The sequence below is a fragment of the Ursus maritimus genome, unplaced genomic scaffold (genome assembly GCF_017311325.1).
Source record: "Ursus maritimus isolate PB19 unplaced genomic scaffold, ASM1731132v1 scaffold_29, whole genome shotgun sequence".
In the NCBI taxonomy this organism is placed as follows: Eukaryota; Metazoa; Chordata; class Mammalia; order Carnivora; family Ursidae; genus Ursus; species Ursus maritimus.
The window spans coordinates 18,246,676-18,271,150 of record NW_024425452.1 but is presented as its reverse complement, the minus strand read 5'-3'; the positions used below and the strand labels follow the sequence as shown (position 1 = coordinate 18,271,150).

Below are 24,475 nucleotides of genomic sequence, written 5' to 3'. Positions count from 1 at the left end.
CAAGGAAACAAACTGAAGTTAAGGTTCTGTCTTCACTTTCACTCATCCACCTATAGAATCAATGTATAGCATATAAGATTAGAGTATATATGCCCTATAGCCTTTGGCTCAGGTCATGATCCCAGGGTCCTGGGATTGAGCCCTGCATGGGGATCCCTGCTTGGCAGGAAGCCTGCATCGCCCTCTCACACTCCCCTTGCTTGTGTTCCCTCTCTCGCTGTCTCTCTCTGTCAAATAAATAAATAAAATCTTTAAGATAAAACAAAAGAATATATATGCCCTATATATTAGAATATATATAATCTAAAGTTAAAACTTTAAAGTTAGTAATAAGAAATGGCAAATAGTAGTGATGGTTCTTGTGCTAATAGGCCTTCTTTGGCTTTGCTGAATTAATCACTGTGGAACTTTTTTAAAGATTTAAATTTTTTTAAAGATTTTATTTATTTACTTATTCAAGAGAGAGAAAGAGCGGGGGAGGGGGGCAGAGGGAGAGGGACAAGCAGATTCCATTCTGAGCGCAGAGCCCCATGCAGAGTTCCAACCCATTACCCCCAAGATCATGACCAGAGCCGAAATTAAAAGTTGGACGCTTAACCAACTGAGCCACCCACATGTCCCGGAACTTATTTTTAAATAAGTATCTCTGTTTGCATAAAACTGTGATTTAATTTCTATTTTCCAGAAAGAGTATGTGATTATTGGTATTTGACATACACTGAAGCTGCTTGCTTCCATCCCTGCCAGAGTTTTCTCAAGTAAATCAGGACATTGTAGTCGTATATCTAATACTCTGTATATTGGACTAACTTGTTTTCAGACATATCAAGCAGACTTCATATTATAAACTGAACTCTATTAGTTTGGTTGTTTTTGGTAAGCATTTCCTGCTTTTAAGCTGTTTTGAATGACTGTTTTGTGCCACCAATAAAAACAGTGTTCAGGCAAGTCTGTGCCTGTTTCATTACTGCTGCTAATCTCTGGTGGCTCAAAGTGCCAGTTGCTTTTTCTCTGTATTTACAAATTCACTTCTAATAAACTAGATTGTCTGCACCTGTGGGACTCTGTCAGCCCCAGCACAGATGTTACCCCTGTCCCATCAGGCTGGAAAAGCTAGATTGCAGGCAACAGCAAAACCACTTGGCAAGGACAACTTCCCAGCTGGCTTTCTTGGGCACCCCCAGTCTTTCTTAGCCCTTTCTTCCTGGTAGTATTGTCCCCCAGGCCCAATATCCCTGTACTTTTACTAGCTTCTTCTGATCAATTTGTGTTCTCAGGAAAGAATCTGATCAAAGCAATTATAGCAAGTTGTTAAATGTTTGATAATTTAATATACTTCCTCTCCTGGGGATATTTACACTTCAGTGAGCTAAAAGCCTTCAACCAGAAGAATAAATCTCAGAGGATGAGATTTCTGGCATCAGCAAGCCAAGAGAGAAAAGTTTTTGTTTTTGAGATTTTCTGCATGCCCTTGAAATCACATCAGATCTGTGTCAGCCATGTGATAAGAAGATCCCTCAAATTGATCATATTGCCTCTTCTTCACAGGATTTTCAAATGATACTCTAGAAGATACATAGGTAATCATGGAGAAAGGTCATTTAAAAAGCCAAAATATTTGATAAGGCATAGACGTCACGTGGTTGGCATGGGACTCATATGAAGTATAAAGTTCAAGTCCGGGAGCATTTGGACTCAAAAGCTCATAAGCTTTCCCATTTCCAGCTGAGTTTTATAGACTATTGCTCAGACATACTGGTGCATACCATTACTATAGTATAATATAACATCTATTCTAAGATTATGTGCCAGGAATTATTCAGTGAAGAGGGCAGACCAAGTTCCTATCTTCATGAAGTACCTGGCCATATTACATTATAAATATTTGTTTGCATATTTATCTTTGGCCTACACTGGAAGCCACTTTAGGACAGAGATATGTCTTGTTCAGCCATCTGTCTACAGCCCATAGCACAGTTCCTAGTGAATTTAATGCTAAATAAATAGTTGGAGAATAAATTCTAGAGAAGTTTCTCCATAGGACCTGAGTAAAAACCATCAGAGCACTGTGTAATTTGTGGAAATTAACAACTTTGGAGGGAGTTGGGTAAGGAGAGAAGGTTGGAGGAAAGAAAATTATAAAATAAATAATAAAATTCTACTTTCTTAAAGAACAAAAAAAAATTGTTCTTGAAATACTTATGATCCATTCCTTTTTCTTCTCTCCAAATAAAGGAACAGGGTCTTAAAAATGAGCAAACAAATGCATTAGTCTATTTGAGCTGCTATAACAAAATCCCACAAACTAGGCAGCTTATAAACAGAAATTTATTTCTCACAATTCTGGAGACTGGAAGTTTGAGATCAGGGTGCTAGTGTGGTCAGATGAAAGCCTTCTTCTGGGCCAGACTTCTATTCATATTTTCACATAGCAGTAGTGGCTAGAGAACTCTGTGGGTTTTTTGTTTTTTGTTTTTTGTGTTTTTTTATACGAGCACTACTCCCATTCATGCGGGCGTGGTCCTCCCAAAGGAGGGGTAGCAACTCCCAAAGGTCCTACCTCCTGATACCATCACATTTGGCATAAGAATTTCAACATATGAATTTTGGAGGGACACAAACATTCAGACCATAGCATTCTACTCTGCCCCCTCCCCAAATTCATGTCCTTCTTGCATGCAAAATATATTCATTCCACCTCAATAGCCCTAAAAATCTTCACTCATTTCAGCATCAACCAAAGGTCTAAGTCCAAAGTCTCATCTAAATATCATACAAATCAGATATGGGTGAGACAATTCATCCTGAGGCAAATTGCTCTCCAGCTGTGAACCTGTGAAATCTAATATAAAATGTTCTTCCAAAATGCAATGGTGGGACAGACATAGGATAGATATTTTCCATTCCAAAAGGGAGAAATAGAAAAGGAAAAGAAGAGTAACAGATTCAGAGCAAGTTCAAAACCTTAAGACCTACTGGAGCATCTCTGCCTTCATGACTGCTGAGCACAGCCCATGTGACAGCTTTCAAGGGTTGGAGTTGCCTGACTAATTTTTCTAGGCAGGTGCTTTACCAGTCTGCAGTTGCAGGTTGATGGCTTCAGGAGGCTCCATCGTTTGAAATCTAGGTGAGGGTAGCATATTCCATGCTTTGCTGGGCAGTGGTCCATGCCCAATACTTTGTGCAGCACTACCCCTATGGCTCTGGTCAGGGGTCATCTAGTCTGGTGAAACCCAGGGGTAGCCTCCCTTTTGAACCTGAGGAGGCAGCCTTGATAATCTCTGAATTCGGGGTCCTTCTCTCCTTGTCTTAAGAATATCACATGTGCTAAGTCCATAATCGCTCCGTGTCCCATCCTGTAAAATCTAAGAAGTCCCAACACTTTTCTTCATTTCTTTCAGTCTCCTTCCCCTTCAGTTCAAATTGGCTCTTTCTCTGATGGAGTGGCTAAATACATTTTGGTTCATACTCATACTAATCTTACCTTGGTCACACACCATTAGTGTTCTTTTCAGAACACTTTCTTACTTTTTATATGTGGGTAGGCTGAGAATCTTTCAAATTGCTAAGTTCTTATCTTCTGATTAACAATTCCATCTTTAAGTAATTTCTTTCTTCTCTCATTTTGCTATTGGCATTCAAGAGAAGCCAAGCTGCCAACCTTCAACACTTTGCTTAGAAATGATTTCACCTTTGCTATGAGCTATGTTGATTAGCTTGACTGTAGTAATCATTTCTCTGTGTATATGTAGTGAAATCATCATGTTGCACATGCTAAATATATATAATTTTTATTAGTTAAGATTATAAAGAGAAAAAGAAAAAACTTCAGCCAAATACTCAATTTCATCACTCCCAAGTCCTATGTTCCATGAAACACTAGGACACAAACACAATTCAGCCAAATTCTTTGCTGCCTTGTAACAAAAATGGCCTTTCCTCCATCATTCAATAACATGCTCCTCATTTCCATCTGAGACTTTATTAGAATGGTCTTGAACATCCATATTTTTACTGATATACCATTCACCACCACTTAGATATTCTCTAACAGGACTAAAACGCTCTCTACAGCCTTCTTTTTCTGAATCCTCACCAGACCTGCTTTTTAATACTTCATTCATGGCAGTGTGTATGCTTTTGCTAGCATAAACCTCAAAACTCTTCTGGCCTCTATCCTTTACCCAGTTCAAAGCCACTTCCACAGTTTTAGGTGTTTGTTACAGCAGCACCTTCACTTCTGGGCACCGATTTTCCATCCCAGCTGCTAAAGCAAAAGAAGACAGAGTGAGTAACTTATAAGAGTAATAAATACATTTTTCACAGTTCTGGAAACTGGAAATCTGAGATCAGGGTACCAGCCTGATCAGGTGAGGGTTCTCTTCTGGGACACAGACTTCTTATTGTATCCTCACATGGCTAAAGGAGCTGGAGATTTCGATAGGATCTCTCTTTTTAAGGGCACTAATCCTCTTCATGAGGGCCTCACTGTAATGACCTCAACACTTTCCAAAGGCTCCGTCTCTTAATACCATCATTAGGCATTAGGATTTCAACATATGAATTTTGGAGGGACACATACAATCACACCATAACAAGTATGTTTGTGTTGATTTTGTTTTACCATCTTACTTAAAGTAATTAAATCATGCATCCAATCACTCAGTCAACATATTAAGGACTTTCTATGTGCAAACACTGAGAAAGATACAAGATAAGAAGAAAAGACAAGCATTCATTTTAATTCACAACACTGGTGACTCAGAAAATGGTTGCATGGAGTAGTGGGGAGAGAAGCAACGCTGGAAAACAATAAAGATAGGAGAACACACTCTCTCAAAATTGGTTTTTAAGTGCATGCATGATAATGATACTAGCTAACATGTATTGAACACTTAAGGTCCAAGTATTGTTTTAAAATATTTTACGTGTATTAACTTTTAAAATCCCACAATAACCATAGGATATAGGTATTACTATTTTTATTCTCATTTTATAGGTAAAGAAACCAATATACTTAATATTAAATTTGTTTATGATAATGCAGAAAGTAGAGGAGATAGAATTAACACCTATGCTGGAAACTACCATGATGGTTACTAAAGAGGCAAGAGGGACTGGGGAAGAATAGTACTTTAGGGTAGACAATATTGAAGCATATTTACATGCAAATTGGGATGGTCCAATAGAAAGGGATAGGAATGAAAATATATTTTTCTACTAAAAACATTTGATATCATTTTTCAGAAGGAAAAATCAGAGCTTTTTCTCCTCTAGAAATCCTTAATCATCAGATAAATTATTTATGGATTTGCTGACTGCAGAGTCCATTGAAACAAATAACTTTTTAAAAATTTTTATATATTTATATACTTTGAATTAAATAGAATTTTCTGCCTCAGGTATCCTTAAAAGGGCTAACAATAGAGACAGGTGATAAATGTATGTTATCTGTTAACTGTCTGTAGGTGGTTACAGTGATGGATATAGATATACTACAGATAAAGATAAAAGATAGGTAAATGTGTGATAAAAAAGAAAAAGAAAATCTAGAATCTATGAATTCTACTTTGTTCAGTCTGACCTCTGTTAGAATATTTTTTTCTATTTTTGCCACAAGTAAATGTACAGAATAACTGAAAACAAAACTTACATAAACTAAAATTTAAAAACAAAATATTCACTTAGTTCTGTTTTTGTTGTTGTTGGTGGTGGTTTGTTGGTTGGTTGGTTATCTTAAAATCCTTGTGGATTTTCATATAACTTGATTAATCTTCATTCAACTCAGTTTGTTACTATGTGGAAAACTTTGAATTACTGGGTTTCAGCGCACTGGATTATCCCATATACAGACAAACAGTGTTTGAGGATGTAGTCTGTTCTCAGAATAAATGTGAGTGCTTTCAACTTATCCTTCTCTCCTCCATTCTGTCACTTCAGAGAATGACAAAAAACTTGAGAGACAAACAGTGTAAGCAGTATGTGATATACCAGAGCAGAGTGGGGGTAAGATCAGCCTATTGTGCCCAGATTCATATGCCTGATTCTTAGGCTCTTGAAGTCTGGAGAAAGCTATCAAAATTATTTGCAACAGCTGGACAGTGGGTAACAGGGCATTTCTATAAATTCTGGAATGTAGAGGCATGCTTGTAATTGTTTCATGAATTTTAAAGTTGGAATTTGATGGAATAAATTTCTCTTAAGCAAGAACTTGCCATAAGCTTACTGTAGTTCTTAGAGCATTTACATTGTTTTCAGACTGTAAAATCTATAAAATACTTCTTTTTCTGAAATGTATTCAACCTATATGCTGACATTAGAGATGGGGATCTAACATAATACCATGACCTGAAGAATATTATGTAGGACAAAGTGTTATCATTATTAGACTCCATATGGAGACAGTTCTGCAAAATTGCCAAATTGATTTCTTTTCTGACAAGCTTGATTGAGAGTCTAAAGTCACAGGAACACTAGAAGGTAGTTGGTTACTGGTGTCAACACAGTGGAATCTCCCTTATTTTCAAATACATTTTGTATTTAGTGAGCTATGACTAGCAAAACAACAGCAAAACTGCAACATTTGACTTAAACTTGAATTTTTATTGCTGACTTCTTCAAGTAACCATTGCAAATGGTAGAAAAACTACATACTTTACTTTTGTAATTCAAGGCAGAGACAGTATCTGCCTTTTCCAATATTCTACTTTAACAGTACATAAAGCTTTCTTTTTTCAGGAATCCTTCAACTGTCAAATAGGGCATCAGTGAGTCGCAAATTTAATTTAAGGTTTTTTGAAGAATTTCCTCACCTTTTGATTTTAAAATTGAAAAAAAACTTGAAAGACTTAAATAACACTTATTTTCATTAAAAAATCAGAAGAAAACCTTGAATTTGAAGGAAAAGATTTACTTTATTTCTAACATGATTCTAATTATTTATTTTATAGAATCATTAACTCTTATCTAATGTTGAACAATATTATAGATCAAATTTCTGTTTAAGTTGGCATTTTCCTAATTATTCAGACTGGAAGAAAATGATAACTTATTTCCCATATCTTAAATTATGGTTGAGCTTTCATGAGGTTATTACTTTTAATAAATAGTTTTCCATTGTAAAGTTAAGGGGGAATTGACAAAATTGGTACCTAACTAAGTTTCAACTTGTACTGGTGCCAAATTTATGGTCATAAGAAAATATATTGCAGGGCGCCTGGGTAGCGCAGTCGTTAAGCGTCTGCTTTTGGCTCAGGGCGTGATCCCGGCGTTCTGGGATCGAGTCCCACGTCAGACTCCTCCGCTGGGAGCCTGCTTCTTCCTCTCCCACTTCTCTGCTGTGTTCCCTCTCTCGCTGGCTCTCTGTCACATAAATAAATAAAATCTTAAAAAAAAAAAAAGAAAATATATTGCAAGATTGGGAAGTCTAGATCAAGGTTCTGGCACTTTGATGTCTGGTGAGGACCCACTTCCTGGTCCATAGATGGACATCATCTTTTGTCTTTACCTAGTGGAAGGGTTGAGGGATATTTCTAGGGCCTCTTTTATAAGGTCATTAATACTATTTATGAGATCACCACCCTCATGACCTAATCACTTCCCAGGGGCCCCACCTCCAAATACCTCCACATTGGGGATTTGGTTTCAACATATGAATGGTGTTTTGGAAGCTTATCTCAGACATCAGAACATTTTTTTTAAGATGACTTTTTTTTTTTAAGATTTTATTTATTTATTTGAGAGAGAGAGAGAGATGAGCAGGGAGGATGGGCAGAGGGAGAGGGAGAAGCAGGCTCCCCACTGAGCAGGGAACCAGGCATGGGACTCTATCCCAATTCCAGGACCCTGGGATCATAACCTGAGCCTAAGACAGACACGAAACTAACTGAGCCATTTGTAAATATTTCTGTCTGTATTTCTGTAAGCTAAATAATCTCCAAAAATATAATTGCATTATCACCTTTAAAAAGTAATAATTTTTTACTATCATATATTATTAGTTTTCACATTTTCCTGTTTTATAACCTTCTTTAAAAAACAGTTTGTTTAAATCAAACTAAATAAATTAAACCAAATAGCATCCATATAATGTGATTGGTCAATATGCCTCTCCAATATCATTTTATGTATAAAATATTCCTGTCAATTTTATTTTTTGAGCAAAATTTCGTTGAAGAAACTAAATTATTTGTACTGTAGAGTTTCCATGGTTTCTTACATAATTTCTTATATAATTATACTTGCAATCAAAATTGGCAACTGTAGTATATGGTTTTTAGTTCATCTTGCTCCAAACATGCGCAACACTGTCATCATATACATTTGATATATCCTGCAACTGACACACATCTAATAGAATAATTTTGTGTCACTACTACTAACTTACATTACAGTTTAATACTTTTGGTTCTTTCTGTCCTTAAGATTCCACTGAAGATATATCTTCAAAGTACCGTGTTTTAAAGTCATCAAAGTAGTTATTTTATGTGTTCTTATACCACCAAATAGAGACACAGTTAGAGGATCATTTATTTCATTTTACTCCTGAGTTTTAAGAATTGCTATTTAAATCTTTATTTTATTTTATAATTATAAAATACATTTACATGGTTTCAAATTCAAAGCCGTATCTGAAGATATATTTAAGAAATCTAGTTTCCATTGCTATCACCTCTGTCCTATTCATTTCCTCTTCCTCATATTTTATGGTTTACTTATTTATTATTAAATATTAACAAATAACATACAAATACATAAATTCATATTCTTCCATTATTAAATAACAGCATGTGTATATACTTTTTTTTACTTCACATTTTCTACCTAGCAGTGTATCTGGTGATCACTGAATTGCAAGTTGTATTCTCTGGAAAGCACACTCTGAGATGGAAGTTAATGTAGAAGTCGTTTAGAGAGTTCTACTGGGACTACTATCTAGGGAAGGGAAAGGAAGGAAGTAAGATTGGGCAGGAGGAAGTGTTGGAATGAGATGCAGTCTCAGTATGGGCTTTTGCAAAACCCCTGTCAAGTTGGAACTGGACTGACCATTCAGAGTTGTCACATGTTGAGGTGAGGCGTCTGGGCTCTTACAGTCCCTTGTTGACCAGTCATTTGATGCACACTCCCACAGGAAAGAGGAGAAAACTTGGGTGAGGCTATACCCCTGGACTAAAGTAATTCCCAAAGAATGCTGAAAGGCAAAGTCTGTCTGCCAGTAGCAGTACCCCAAGCAGTGGGAAGAGGAGAGAAATCCTTCAGTCCTAAAGGGAGATATGGGTAGATACCATAGCATCCACAGGACATTCCCTAGTAGTATATGGAGGTATTCCTACCTACTTTTCACAAACTGGGGGTGGTACAGCAGTTTACTTGAGCAGACTCCTATAGATGGACATTTAGATTGTTTCCAATTAAGAGTAATCTTTTTTCTTTTTAAAGATTTTATTTTTTATTTGACAGAGAGAGAGAGAACAAACAGGGGGAACTGCAGAGGGAGAGGGAGAAGCAGGCTGAGCTCCCTCCACTGAGCAGGGAGACTGACATGGGTCTTGATCCCAGGACCCTGAGATCATGACCTGAACCGAAGGCAGATGCTTAAACCACTGAACCACCCAGGCACCCCAAGAGTAATCTTGATGCATTATTTCCATCATGGAAATTAGCTCCTGGCTACTAACTCCCTCCCCAGGATTTATACTGAAGCAGCTATATATAGTAGGAAACACCTAAATAATCACACAAACACACAGGGAAATTCTATAGGATTAGTCATATGACCAAGAGAAATAAAAGCATGTGTCCACATAAAACACACAAGTATTCATAATAGCAAAAAAAAAAAACTGAAACAGTCCAAAAGGCTATTAAACAGTGGATGGATGAACAAAACATGATATATCCATACCATGGAATATCATTCAGCAATGAAAAGAATGAAGTACTGATACATACTACAGCATGGAGGAACCTTAAAAACATTATTCTAAATGAAAGAAGCCAATCACAAAAGACCACATACTATATGTTCCTGTTTTTAAGAAATGTCCATAATAGGCAAATCTGTAGATAGAAAGTAGATTAGTGGTTTCCTACTATTGAATAGGTGGGGTTTTTTTGAGTGATAAATGTATTCTATTTGGTTGCGGTAATGATTGTGGTAATGGTTGAACAGTTCAGAATATACTAAAACCATGGAATTTTATGATATGTGAATTATATCTCAATAAAGCTGTTGTAGTAAATGGGTAAATTTTATGATATGTGAATTATATCTCAATAAAGCTGTTGTAGTAAAAAAAGAAAAAAAATCCATGGCAAATCCCTCAACATACAGATAGCTGTATTAAAGTGATGTGTGTTAATGGTTAGGAATAGAGTCGGTACTGTAGAGATTCTAGTTTGTGGGACAGAGCATGTCTGGCCTTGCTGAGAGAAAGAATAAACTGGAGAAAAAACGGTTGAAATTGTGCTCATTTTTTCTAATGTCATTATACAGGGGCAGTCTCTGCCGGTTTCTGTAGTGAAGAAGTGGCAATCAACCCCACTGATGAAAATGTCCACCCGATTAAACTCTAGGCAGCTCTAAAACCCAGTTGGCTCTAAAACCCTGTAGAATTTAGAAACACATGTTCAGTGTTCTAAGAATGATTGTTTGCTCTTGATTTTCAGTATTTTGCTCTTAGCCCAAAAAGATTTTTAGAAACCCTTGCTCAGCTTTCCCAAGTCTCATCTGCCACTTGTAAATTTACAAGTACTTCAAGGCAAAATGGAATAGTGAATGTCAAGACTAACATTTTGTTCTTCCCTTCTCTCTCAGACATTGGCATCTTAAATCTTTGCTGCTTAGTTGCTCTTTATTGTTTGCTAACTGATTTTTATGTAAATTTTACTCTCCTTGTTTTCATAAGAGGTTTGATCTCCACCCAGTTACTCATATCATTTTCAGAAATCAAACTCTGTTGTGCTCTTCCCATGTTTTACTGAATTGTATCTACTCTTTACTGACATTATATTTCAACAGTGCCTAGCCCCACAGTTGCTAGACTCTATGGTGACTTTGTTTGAATTAGACAGATTTTTTTAAAGCAGATATTTCTGGGAAGATAGCTTGGAGGGGGAAAAACGTGGATTAAATATCAGGCTCTACTCTACTCTATAAGCTAAGTTTTTTGATGGCGTAAAATTTGTATAAACATGTATGGTGACCCTGTGCTTACTACAACAGTATATACTTGCTAAGTATTTGCTGAATCAATATATAAATTTTATTCTCATCTGGGAAATTAACCAGATTTCTGTTTCCTTCTACATAGAGACTATATCCACATGAATTCCATAATCTTTATGAAGTGTACGTAATTTAATGAATATATTACAATAAAGTTGGTAGAGATGTTACTAAATTTGTAGACTGAAAAATTCCTGTTTTTATGTAGCAGTTTTGTCATTATGTTGCTCAAGTCCCACATTTGGGATATTTAGACTCATGTATCAGTTGGCATTATACACAGTACACAACTGTCATCTAATTTGTGTTTATACTGATAACAGCTAAACATCTGAAACATGGCCTGTTAATATCTCAGTTCAGTTATGTGTTCAAAATAGGTAATCTTTAACAACTTCCATCTTTTCTTGACTATTTTTCAAAGTACTTAGCTTTGGAATGATTTTTGAGAAACCAATAAATACTTAGTAGGAATTTAACAAGTGTCCATAGCATTGAATTTTCTACTTCTTTGTTTCCCTCCTTTCTTCTCTATGCCCCACATGTAATTCATCAAAGTCACCATAATATCTTCACCCCCTTTCTACTTTTTTAGCCATTATCAGGTATAGGACTTCATTATATCAGCCCTGTTTTGCTTTAGAGCTTTCAGTTGCTTCTGTCCATTTGAAGCAGACACTGATGAAATTTGATTATAATATCAATTAATATGCCAAAAAAAAGGAGTGAATTAAGTCTGAATAACATGACAACCAGGCAAGAGTGGATGGATTCATTACAGGACAGTACAGTAATTTTCAAATGTGACAGTGAAGAGATTGTGAAAATTCAAATTACAACAGAAATCAAATTAATAAGTATTCATAGTATTTTAATTATTGAGGAGGGATTTATATTTCTGGTGAAGAGTTTGGGGATGATAAGAACATGAACACTAAGCCAATAAAAAGGAAGCAATACTGAGATTCAGTTTAAAAAGGTTGCATAAAAGATAATATACTAATAATGAAGTAGCAGGAAGAGAAATCAAGAATTCAATCTCATTTACAGTTGCACCACAAAGAATAAAATACCTAGGAAAAAATTTAACCAAGGAGATGAAAGACTTGTACTCTGAAAACTATGAAACATCAATGAAAGAAATTAAAGATAACACAAATTTAACCATATATTATGCTTATGGATTGGAAGAATTAATATTGTTAAAATGTGCATACTACCCAAAGCCGTATACAGATTCAAGGCAGTTCTTACCAAAATACACAAAATACCAATATTATTTTTATTTTTTACAGAACTAGAACAAGTAATTCTAAAATTTGTATGAAATCACAAAGACCCTGAATAGCCAATGCAAACGTGACAAAAGAGAACAAATCTGGAGGTATCACAGTCTCAGATTTCAAGATATACCACAAAGCTATACTAAAAAAATGGTATGACATGGGCACAAAGACAGATTGATGGAACAGGATAGACAGCCCAGATATAAATCCATGCTTATATGATCAACTGATCTATGACAAAAGAGGCAAGAATGTACAATGGAAAAAGAGTTTCTTCAATAAATGGTGCTGGGAATACTGGACAGCTATATGCCAAAAAATGAAACTTTACCACTTTCTTACACCATAGAGAAAAATAAACTCAAAATGGACCTATATGTGAGACCTGCAACCATAAAATTTCTTTAAGAAATAGACAATAATCTCTTAGAGATCTATCTTAGTAACATTTTTTTCTAGATACATCTCCTGAGGCAAGGGAAACAAAAGCAAAAAACAAACTATTGGGAATACACAAAAAAAGAAAGGTTTTGCACAGTGAAGGAAACCATCAACAAAACAAAAAGGCAACCTTCTGAATGGGAGAAGGCATGTAGAAATGATATATCCAATAAAAAGTTAATACTCAAAATATATAAAGAACTTAATACCAAAAAACCGCCAATGATCCAATTAGAAAATGGGCAGAGGAACTGAATAGACATTTTCCAAAGAAGACATACAGATGGCCAACAGGTACATGAAAAGATGCTCAGTATCACTAATCATTAGAGAAATGCAAATCAAAACCACAGTGAAATATTACCTTATACCAGTCAGAATGGCTGATACCAAAAACAGAAGAAACAAGTATTGAAAAGACTGTGAAGAAAAAGGAACCTCTGTGCACTGTTGGTGGGAATGTAAATTGGTGCAACCAACCACTGTGGAAAACAGTGTGGAAGTTCCTCAAAAAAATTAAAAATAGGAATACCACGTGATCCAGTAATTCCACTTCTGGGTATTTACCCAAAGGAAACAAAACCACTAATTTGAAAAGATACATTCACCTGTATGTTTATTGCAGCATTATTTACAATAACCAAGGTATGGAAGCCAACCCAAATTGATGTTAAATGTTTAAGCATGTAAGTTTCAAAAAAAAAAGATGGTACATTTTTATTTAAAATTGTTTACAAATTTGGAATATTGTATATGTGGTCTAAACTATAGCCATGAAGACTCTTTGTGTAAATTTGATGTAACTTCTATTGAATATTATTATAGAAATTTGTTTTTTCAGTATGGATAATTCATTGACTTCAACTCTCTTTAAAGCGATAGAGTAGCCAAAGCAATCTTGAAAAACAAAAAGCTGTAGGCATTACAGTTCCAGACTTCAAGCTATATTATAAAGCTGTAGTCATGAAGACAGTATGGTACTGGCACAAAAACAGACACATAGATCAAAGGAACAGAATAGAAAACCCAGAAATGGACCCACAACTATATGGTCAAGTACTCTTCAGTAAAGCAGCAAAGAATATCCAATGGAAAAAAGATAGTCTTTTCAACAAATGGTGTTGGGAAAATTGGACAGCGACATACAGAAGTTGAAACTGCACCACCTTCTTACACTATATATAAAAATAAATTCAAAATGGATGAAAGACCTAAATGTGAGACGGGAACCCATCAAAATCCTAGAAGAGAACACAGGCAGCAACTTCTTTGACCTTGGCCATAGCAACTCCTTAACTAGACACATCTCTGTAGGCAAGGGAAACAAAAGCAAAAATGAACTGTTGGGTCTTCTTCAAGATAAAAAGCTTCTGCACAGCAAAGGAACCAATCAACAGAACTAAAAGGCAGCCTACAGAATTGGAGAAGATATTTGTAAATGACATCTGATAAAGGGTTAGTATCCAAAATCTATAAAGCACCCCAAAAAACAAATAATCCAGTTAACAAGTGGGCAGGTGACATGAATAGACATTTTTCCAAAGACATGCAGATGGCTAAAAGGCAAATGAAAAGATGCTCAACATCTTTCATCATCAGGGAAATACAAATCAAAACCACAATGAGATACCACCTCACTCCTGTCAGAATGGCTGAAATTAACAAACCAGGAAACAACAGAGGGTGAGGATGTAGAGAAAGAAGAATCCTCTTGCACTGTTGGCAGGAATGCAAACTGGTGCAGCCACCCTGGAGAACACTACGGAGGTGCCTCAAAAAGTTAAAAATAGAACTACCCTAGATGCAGCAATTGAACTATTAAGTATCTACCCAAGAGATACAAAAATGCTGATTTGAAGGGGCACATGCACCCCAAATGTTATAGCAGCATTATCAACAATAGGCAAATTATGGAAAGAGCCCCAATATCCATCAAAGACATGGAGGCAGTTAGAGTGTATTAATGCTAAGTGGAATAAGTCAGTCAAAGAAAGACAAATACCATGATTTCACTCATATGTGGAATTTAAGAAACAAAACAGATGAACACAGGGGAAGGAAAAAAAAAGAGAGGGAAGCAAACCATGAGTCTCTTAAGTATAGAGAAAAACTGAAGGTTGATGGAGGGAGATGGGCAGGGGATGGGCTAAATGGGTGATGGGCATTAAGAAGGGCACTTGTGATGAGCACTGGGTGTTATATGTAAGTGATGAATCACGAAAATCTACTGAAACTAGTATTACACTATATGTTAACTAACTAGAATTTAAGTAAAAAATTAGAAAAGGAATGTGAGTAAAGGCCATCAAATGCCAGAGATAGAATTAAATATTCTTCTGTTACTATAGAGGTAGAAAAGAAATGAAATCTATTGAAGATATGTTTATAACTTTGAGACAAATTTGAAGTAAAAAATGAGAACTCTGGTATTATTACTATTCAATACTATAAATTATATTCTTGAAGCTGTGTGGTGGCAATTTACATTGTTTAGAAGTAACTGGAGGTCATTATTTCCTTATTTGTCTTGAACAAAAATAAGAACCAGATATGAGAAATGCCAGGAGTATATGTGAGTACAAAATTTTTCTCATTGAAAGGGAGATAACATGCAACAATACCATTTCTATAACCTCATATAGGTGATTTTTCATGATTTCTCATCCTTAATGAGTCTGTAACATATGGTTACATTGTAACTTGTCATGTCAATTATGTATATTGTGTTTTCCTTTCACTTTTAAAAATCCTGTCCCAGAAACCTAACTAGCCAGATTATTATAAATTAATCAAATTCAAGGGGGGGAAAGTTCCGAACACTAGAAATTATCTGAAAATCTTGTGATTAGAGTTTACCATTCAGAGTAACTGTTTCTGGGTACAAATTTGACTTATTTTTTGCAAACTGAAATTTCCATATTCAAAGTGAGAAAGACATACATGAGAATTTGGGAACCAGTTAACTCATCCTGAACAAGAGTGCCTGAAGTTAATGTATTAAAGAACTGGAAAGTTGTAAATCTGTTAATATAGAAGAAATGAAAGAATTTTGAATTCATTCAGAGTTAAAGGCTGTGGAAATTTTTTCTTGCTAACAAAGTCTGAGGTGAATAAATTAATATTTGTCTTTTAGTCCATAATATGTGAATGAGATTTGAATCATAGAATTCTATTAAGTATAATACAGATTAATCTTTTTCTTTTAGAGCATTTTCTTTTAGGGCATTTTTATTTTTTTTTTTAATTTTATTTATTTATTTGAGAGAGAGGGAGAACATGAGAGAAAGAGATCATGAGCGGGGGCAGGGGGGTGGTAGAGGGAGAAGCAGATTCCCCGCGGAGCAGGGAGCCCGATGCGGGACTGGATCCGGGGACCTGGAATCATGACCTGAGCCGAAAGCAGACATTTGACTGAGCCACCCAGGCACCCTAGAGCATTTTTCATAGCTTTGTATTTATTTAAAAAGGTATAGCTTTCTCCGTATTTTTCATCCTCATAAATAATAAGGATCTTCATGAACAGAGAAAAATATTTAAATATGCACATTATGCTGCTGTTTTTGAACTATATTAAGTATAACTTTCATAATCATTACTATCAAAAGCATTTTTCCAAGACCATTTAAGTTCTTAATTTTTTAATTATAAACTATACTAATTCACAAATTTCTGAAGTTTCAGGAGAGGTATGCGTAAACTTTTTAAATTTAAAAACTAGGTTCCTGTATAACTGTGATAAAAATATAAACTAAATTTGAAAAACAAAAAGATTAATAAAGTCCATAAAACTTTAAGCTAACAATTACAAATCAATATTTTCCCTTCTGCAACATGTAAGAGCCAAGTACTTCTGTTTTCCTTGGAATGAACAGACTTCTTTGTAAACTTGCTGTGTGAAATATTGCTTTGTTTTCTAGTTCAGTCGTTTTTGACACTTGACAGAGTGTTACTTGTTGAGAGGGTTTGTAGTACATTTGTGCCTATATCAGAAAGAGGAAGAAAATATTTAAAGGTTTTTAAACTAAGACTCTAAGTTAAAAGATGAAATAAAATAAATTCACCCACCCTAAAATTTCTAAACACAAATACTTTCTTCCTTCTGTCCTCTGTAATATTACATACTCAATGAGAAACCAAGTCTTGAAAATGCAAATAGTGCTTATTTTTAATTCAGAAATCAAGGTAGACAACTTATTCTTCAGTGTATAATTTCAGTGGTTATCCTGTTCATAATTTGGTCCACTTTAGCCTAAAATTTTTAACAATATCAAGAACATAACAGAAGACAGAACCTGAAATAAGTGCTTCTAACTATTGAACTCTGAGCTGTGCCCCTTTTAGTTTTTATTAAATTCTTTTTCATTTAAACGTAAACTTACATAGACATATAATTAATAGAATAGTATTGTATGTTCACAGTGAATAAAGTGAAAAGTCATATATCTGTTTATCTTTAAGAGGTTTTATTTGTTCATCAAAATGCATGCTTTCCAATGTCCTTATTTTCTTTTTTGTTTTTTGCCCTTTGGCAATCTTTCTAGTTGTTAGTTTCTGCCCAAGTTATTCCTAAGGAGGATAGGCCACACAACTGAACACAGAGGCATGCAGAATCCGTCAGGGCTGCAAGATGTCACAAATATTCATAGTTTACTATGTTTCATTTTTCTTGATGCTTTGATAGTTGTGGATGGGGCAAGGTAACTAATGTCTGAAAGAAAAAGTGTGAGGAACAGAGGCAAAAGATGGAAAAGTATAGTCCATTGATGTGGAGGATGAGGGTATTAGCTTTTCTCCCATGTTTCAGCTATAATTCACTGTACTAATGAAAATTTTCTTCATTCATATATAAGTGATTCATACAGTGATAAGATCTATAGATTCCAAGTAACTTTTGACTAAGGTAGTATTCTTTTATACTAATTTTTGGAATGATATTTATGAAAAGAATTGAATTACTTTCTACCAATATGTTGAATACATCAACCCCGCAGCCTGTTTGCATATTCTGACCAGTTTATAGCAAGAATAATATATTGAAGAAAATAATATAAACATTCTCTCTTTCTTCTCCCTCTTTTTCTCCCTCCATCTCAGATTTCTGGACCAGTTGAGAATTTTACTGGCTGCATAGAAGTTATAGAAATCAATAACTGGGAATCTTTCATCCCATCCAAGGCAGTGAAAAAAATTCCTGTGGACAATTGCAGGTAAAATCCACTAATGGTTTTTCAAATACTTGTTTGAATAACCACACCAAAAGGTAACATTTCTATTTGAAATCATCTAATCAGGACCAAACTGCATTTCCTTCATTTCGATGTTGTTTCATACTTACACAGTTTATTTTTTTTTACAGACTACAGAATATTTATGCTATACCCCAATTAAGTTGGACCATTTATTCATATACATTTCAGTTTTGTGTTACATAAAATATATCATGTCTACCAGCAAATGATCAGTTAGTCTTGATCAGAAAATATCATCTGTCGAAGTATTTCAAATATAAGCCTTCTGACAGTCATGTATGTGGGTTATTGTTCAGAGTGCTAAAACGTTTCTTTAAAAATGTCACTTTAAAAAATTGTGGTTGTGCTCGAATTTCCGTTATCAGTGGCATTCCTTTCAAATAACCTGTGTCTGGCTACAGAACTATCTGTACACGTGGTAGTGGATGGGGTGGAGGTGAAGTAGAGAGATGGCACATTTGACACAATATTAGGCATACATGCCATTGGTATGAATTAGTTAAAAAAATTTTTTTCCTGGCAGTTAAGAAAAAAAGGATCGTTTATGGAGCTTTATGGTGCATTGGAAAGGGTTCACACGGGTTAGAGATGATGGCATGGTATGGCAGGATGTATGATCATAGGACAGCATAAAAGTCTGTCAACAGCAGAAACACGTTGATTGATTTCACCAAAAAATTCTGAATTATTGAAATCCTTCTATGTACTATGGTCCAAGGGAAATAAGCAGTGACACAGTGACTGTCCTTAAGGAGTTTATGGTGTAGTAGAGAAGATATTGATGAAATATTAAAATGAATATATAAATAGGAAGTGTGCTTTGGGGAAAAAACACAAAAGGCTATGAGAACTTTACGTATTTGAAAATCATCAAATCAGCTTTCTTCACAGTTTGAGGGGGTGGTGTATATTAAGAAATTAAAGAAATACTTTAGAAGGTAAAAGGATCATTCATTCCCCAATGTTTCACCTTTAGGCTACACATTTAAAATATATTTGTGGCACCTATTACACAATGGTAGACAGGGTGCTTATTTTGTTTGTGCTTTGTTTCTACTCAAATGAAAACTTGATGTCTTCCATTATACACAATAGATGGGTTCCAACAATTTTAATATAAATCAAATACTCAAAAGTCCTCATATTTTTACCATTTATTTCTAATTTTTTAATGTTTGGCTCCATTATTTATTGATTTGAAGTTAGCAATATTTCCTAACAATTATTTTACTGTCAGATTCTTTGCTCTCTACCTTTTCTGTTAAATATCAGTTTGCGACTGATAGTTAAATGAATAATGCGCAGTTACTAAGTAGTAAATCCATCGAAAAGGATATAATCCTTCGATAATTTATATAATCATCTGCTAATGTAGCAATTGATAAATTTTCTCTTTTTAATTTTATAAAAGTAGGACACACTTAACTTTTGTTTGTAAGAATAAGTATAAAACTGAGGTGCCTAGGTGGCTCAGTCAGTTGGGTGTCTGCCTTCAGCTCCAGTCATGGTCTCAGGGTCTTGGGATCCAGCCCTGCATCTGGCTCCCTGCTCAGCAAGGAGCCTGCTTCTCCCTCTGCCTTTGCCACTCCCCCTGCTTGTGCACACGTGTGCTCTCTCTCTCTCTCTCTCTGTCTGTCCAATGAATAAATAAAATCTTTTAAAAAAGAATAAAAAACAAAACCAAAATTCCTATGTAACCTCAGCTACCTGCAAGCCAATTGTAAACTTTTTCTTGGTCTCTCTTCTGTAGAAGTCCTATTCTATTGACCTCCATTAATTTGACCTTCATTTTGTGATATTGGTTCTTTAAACACTGTGCATGACTTACTGCTTCTAATGATATTATACCTCCCTATACTATCCAGCACAGATGAAGACATTTGAGAGGCATTTTGCTTGTAAGTAGGGTTAGGGCAAGCAGGGAGTATTAGATTTCTCTGAACATTTACTCTGCTTCTCTCACCAACCCCTAATATCACTTTTTTTTCATTTAGGATCACCTCTCTCAAGAGAGGCATTATACTAAATTGGTCTAGAATGCAGTTTTCAAAGCCTCATTCTGCAAATAATTGGCTATATGACACCGGGTAAGGTTTAAAAGTTCCCCATTCCTCAGTCTTACCTGTGAAATCAGAAAAATAACTCTTGCCTCAAAATGTTGTAAAAAAGATAAAACTGGACTCTCTTCTTTGTTCAAAGCTCAGTGACGTTGGCCTTCATTTCCAAATTTGCTACCATCTCCAGAAAATTGCGTCTTCTAGTCCCTCTTCCAGAACCCTCTTCTCCCTCTCCCATGGCCCTCATTCACAAGTCTGGCTTCTTTTCAGCAGTTAGACTGAAGCTTTACTATGACCTCATCCAAGAGGCCTTCCTAGAGGACCCAAAATGAAATGAGCCCCCACCTATGTCTCCTACTCACTGTTTATTTCCATATTTCTTTTTATTCATAACGAGGGATGATACTGTTTGAATATATTTATTTATTTATCCATAGGTTTCTTTTATGATTCTCTTCACCATAATGTGTGCTCCTCATGGGCATGGACTCTGTAGACCTCTTTCACTGCTATTTCCTCAAGGCCTGAAATAGTAGATGCTAAAAATTTTGCTGTATGAAGTATCTTGTGATTCAACTATGATTATTTCTTCCCACAAATTTTTATTATGAATTTTTTTTAGATTTATTCTACAGAGTGATTCTCAAATTTTTTGGTCTTTGCACTCTTAAAAAGAATGCTGTTGTTGACCGCAAAGAGCTTTTTTAATGTGGAATATATTTATCAGTATTTACCATATTAGAAATGAAAACTAAAGAAGTTTAAATATAATTATTTAACTCCTTTACAAGATAAATTCATTACATATTAATATAAATAACATAGAATAACATATTTTTATGAAAAATATCTATACTTACTAAAACAATAAAAATGAAAAGAGTGGCAGTGTTTCACATTTTTTGCAGATATACTTATTGTCAGACTTCATGACAACATATCTGTGCATTTATGAATCACAAAGACTAAGGTATAAAGTTTTAACATTCTAGTAGTACATCACTGCTATTCTTTCTTTTTACAAAATAAGCATCCACTATCATTTTTAAGTATATAATATGAATCTTCAAAGCAAAATGTAAAAGCAAAATTTGATTACCCAGAAATGGGAATCCAAAGTTCATCACTTTATTCATTCAAATAATTTAGTCAAATTAAATATAAAATGAAACAAGAGAAATGAGGTAAATTACAATTTTCTCTAGATTTTTTTATATTTGTACCTTTATTTTTTTTTTCATTTCTCAAGAGACAGGTTTCTTCCAGAAGCACAATCGATAAAACACGATTTATTTTTATAATTTCACCAGAGAAAAGCTGAAAGTACCTAACCAGCTTCAATAATCCTGTAAAATTAACTGCTAGTGATTTTTGTTCATTTTATACCTTATTCTGAGCTTTGCTTTAATGACTGCCTTATTTTTCTTTTTTTGTATAATTTTTATAATTTATACTTTATTTTTTATTTTTTTTATTATGATATGTTAGTGACCATACAGTACATCATTAGTTTTTGATGTAGTGTTCCATGATTCATTGTTTGCATATAACACCCAGTGCTCCATTCAATACATGCCCTCCTTAATACCCATCACTGGGCTAGCCCATACCCCCCCCCCCCTCCCCTCTGAAACCCTTCTCAGATAGATTTTTAGCCATTCAGATACTTGTCTATGACAATGTGCTATGGGATTGACATACTCTTGGCCTCCTGGAGACATGGTTATCATTTACCTGTGAAGACTAGATTATGGACAAGAGCTGAAATTGTAGTTTGGTATTTATTCTATATTTGTACATTTGAAACTGAAGCAGAGAGGATTTTCTACATTAAACTAAATTTATCACAGATGTAGGAATTCTATTTTGAATATGCCTTGACATGGCTACCTTTTGTGACTGCCAGCTCAGTGTAATGTTTTTCAGACAGCTAATTTATGCCATAAGTTGCTGATTCCCTTGACAAGAACAATAGCATAGGAGACCTGCCTTCAGAAAATTTTGTTAGTATCTACCAGGCTGTGTGATAATAGACCATACAGTAACAGCCAACAACAATAACAACAGTATTAAATAAATAAAATAATAAATATTTTATTTCTGTATTCTTCATTTTTAAGACGTAAAGTCTAGTAAAACTGAGTTGACAGTTGATGTATTCATATGTGTTTACATTATTTCTTTTCTACTGTGTATTATTGCTTCACTTCTCTCATTATTGTACTTGGTTCCATTTTTCATTTCCGTTATCTTCTTCTATGAGTTCATTCCTTATGACTTTCATTATATGTGTCATTGTCCACTTAGAACCTTGTAGGAAATATTCTGTCAACTTTATAATATTTTTAAAATCTTACTATTTGGGGCCCCTGGGTGGCTCATTTGGTTAAGCATCTGCCTTCAGCTCAGGTCATGATCCCAGGGTCCTGGGATTGAGCCTGGCATCCAGCTCCCTGCTCAGTGGGGAGCCTGCTTCTCCGTCTCCCTCTGAGCCCCCCGCCCCCCGCCCGCCACCTACTTGTGCTTACTCACTCTCTTGTGCTCTTTCTCTTTCTCTCTCTCTCTTAAATAAATAAGTCTTCAAAAAACTAAAAAAAATAAAAATCTTATTTAATTTATACCCTTAAAATCTATTTTTATTATTTTTAAGTATCTTATAAAAATTGTATATGTCTACAATGTACAATATTGTGATTTAATATACGTATACATAGTGAAATGACTACTGTAGTCAAACTAATTAACATATCCACCTCCTCACGTAGTTACTATTTGTTCTTATGGTGTGACCACCTGGAAACTAGTCTCATAGCAAATTTCCAGTATTTAATACAGTATTATTAACTATGATCATCATATTATATATTAGATCTCTAAACTATATAAATTACATAACTCTAGTCCTACATAAATTCAATTATATACTCTTTAACCAACATCTCCCCATTACCCTTCACCTACTCGAACCAGGTAACCACCATTCTACTCTCTGCTTCTATGTCTTTGACTTTTTTAGATTTCACATAAGCGAGATCATGCAATTTTTTTCTTTCTGCATGTAGCTTATGTCACTTAGCATAATGTCTTCTAGGTTCATCCATGTTGTCGCAAATGACAGATCTCCTTCTTGATTAAGGCTGAATAATATTCTGTTATTCATATATACCATAGTTTCTTTATCTGTTCATTTATTGATGGACACTTAGATTGTTTCCGTATCTTGGCTGCTGTGAATAATGCTTCAATGAATACAGAAGTGCAGATATCTCTTCAAGTTACTGATCTCATTTCCTCTGTGTATATATCCAAAAAAAGGATTGCTGGATCATTTGGTAATTCTATTTTTAGTTTTTTGAACTCCATACAGTGTTCTATTAGTAGCTATACTAGCAGTGTACAGGGCTCCCCTTTTCTTCACATCCCTGCCAAGATTTATTTTCTTTTTCCTCTCCCTCCCTCCCTCTGTCCCCCTCCCCTTCCTTCCTTCCTTCCTTCCTTCCTTCCTTCCTTCCTCTCTTCCTCTCTTTCTCTCTTTCTCTCTTTCTTTCTGCCTGCCTTTCTTTCACAGCCATCCTAATGTGTATGAAGTGATATCTCATTGTGGTTGAAATTTGTGCTTTTCTGATGATCACTGATATTGAGCTTCTTTTCATATATCTGTTGGCCATTTGTATATCTTCTTTGGAAAAAGTCTATTCCTTTGGCCTTTTTTAAATTGGATTGTTTGTCTTTTTGCTATTGAGTCAGGTGAGTTTCTTAGATATTTTGGATATTAACCCCTTATCAGATATATAGTTTATAGATATTTTCTACTAGTTCATAGGTTGCATTTTCATTTTGTTGATGGTTTCTTTTGCTGTGCAAAAGCATTTTTTTAAATGTAGTCCCACTTTTGTATTTTTTGCTTTTTTTGCCTGAGGTTTCAGTGTCATCCAAAAAAATCATTGCCATGGCCAATGTCAGAGAGCTTTTCCTTATGTTTTCTTCTAGGAGTTTTATAGTTTCAGGTCTTCCATATAAGTTTTTAATCCATTTTAAAATGTTTTTTATTTATAGCATCAGGTAAGAGTCCAATTTCATTCTTTTGTATTTGGATAGCTAGTTTTCCCAACACCATTTCTTAAACTTTACTTTAAATAGGGATGCCTATTTATATTAAATTAAATTAAATTAGGGGCATCTGGGTGGCTCAGTTGGTTACACGTCTGCCTTCCA

The 24,475-nt window shown here is 34.9% G+C and overlaps 1 protein-coding gene across 1 annotated transcript in view; it reads left to right on the top strand.

The window, feature by feature from the left end:
- The window catches only part of EYS (eyes shut homolog), a 1,466,842-nt gene that overhangs the window by 957,543 nt on the left and 484,824 nt on the right, over positions 1-24,475 (top strand). The window contains 1 exon segment of the mRNA XM_008684895.2: positions 18,049-18,161. Coding sequence (XP_008683117.2) covers positions 18,049-18,161 — 113 coding nt within the window.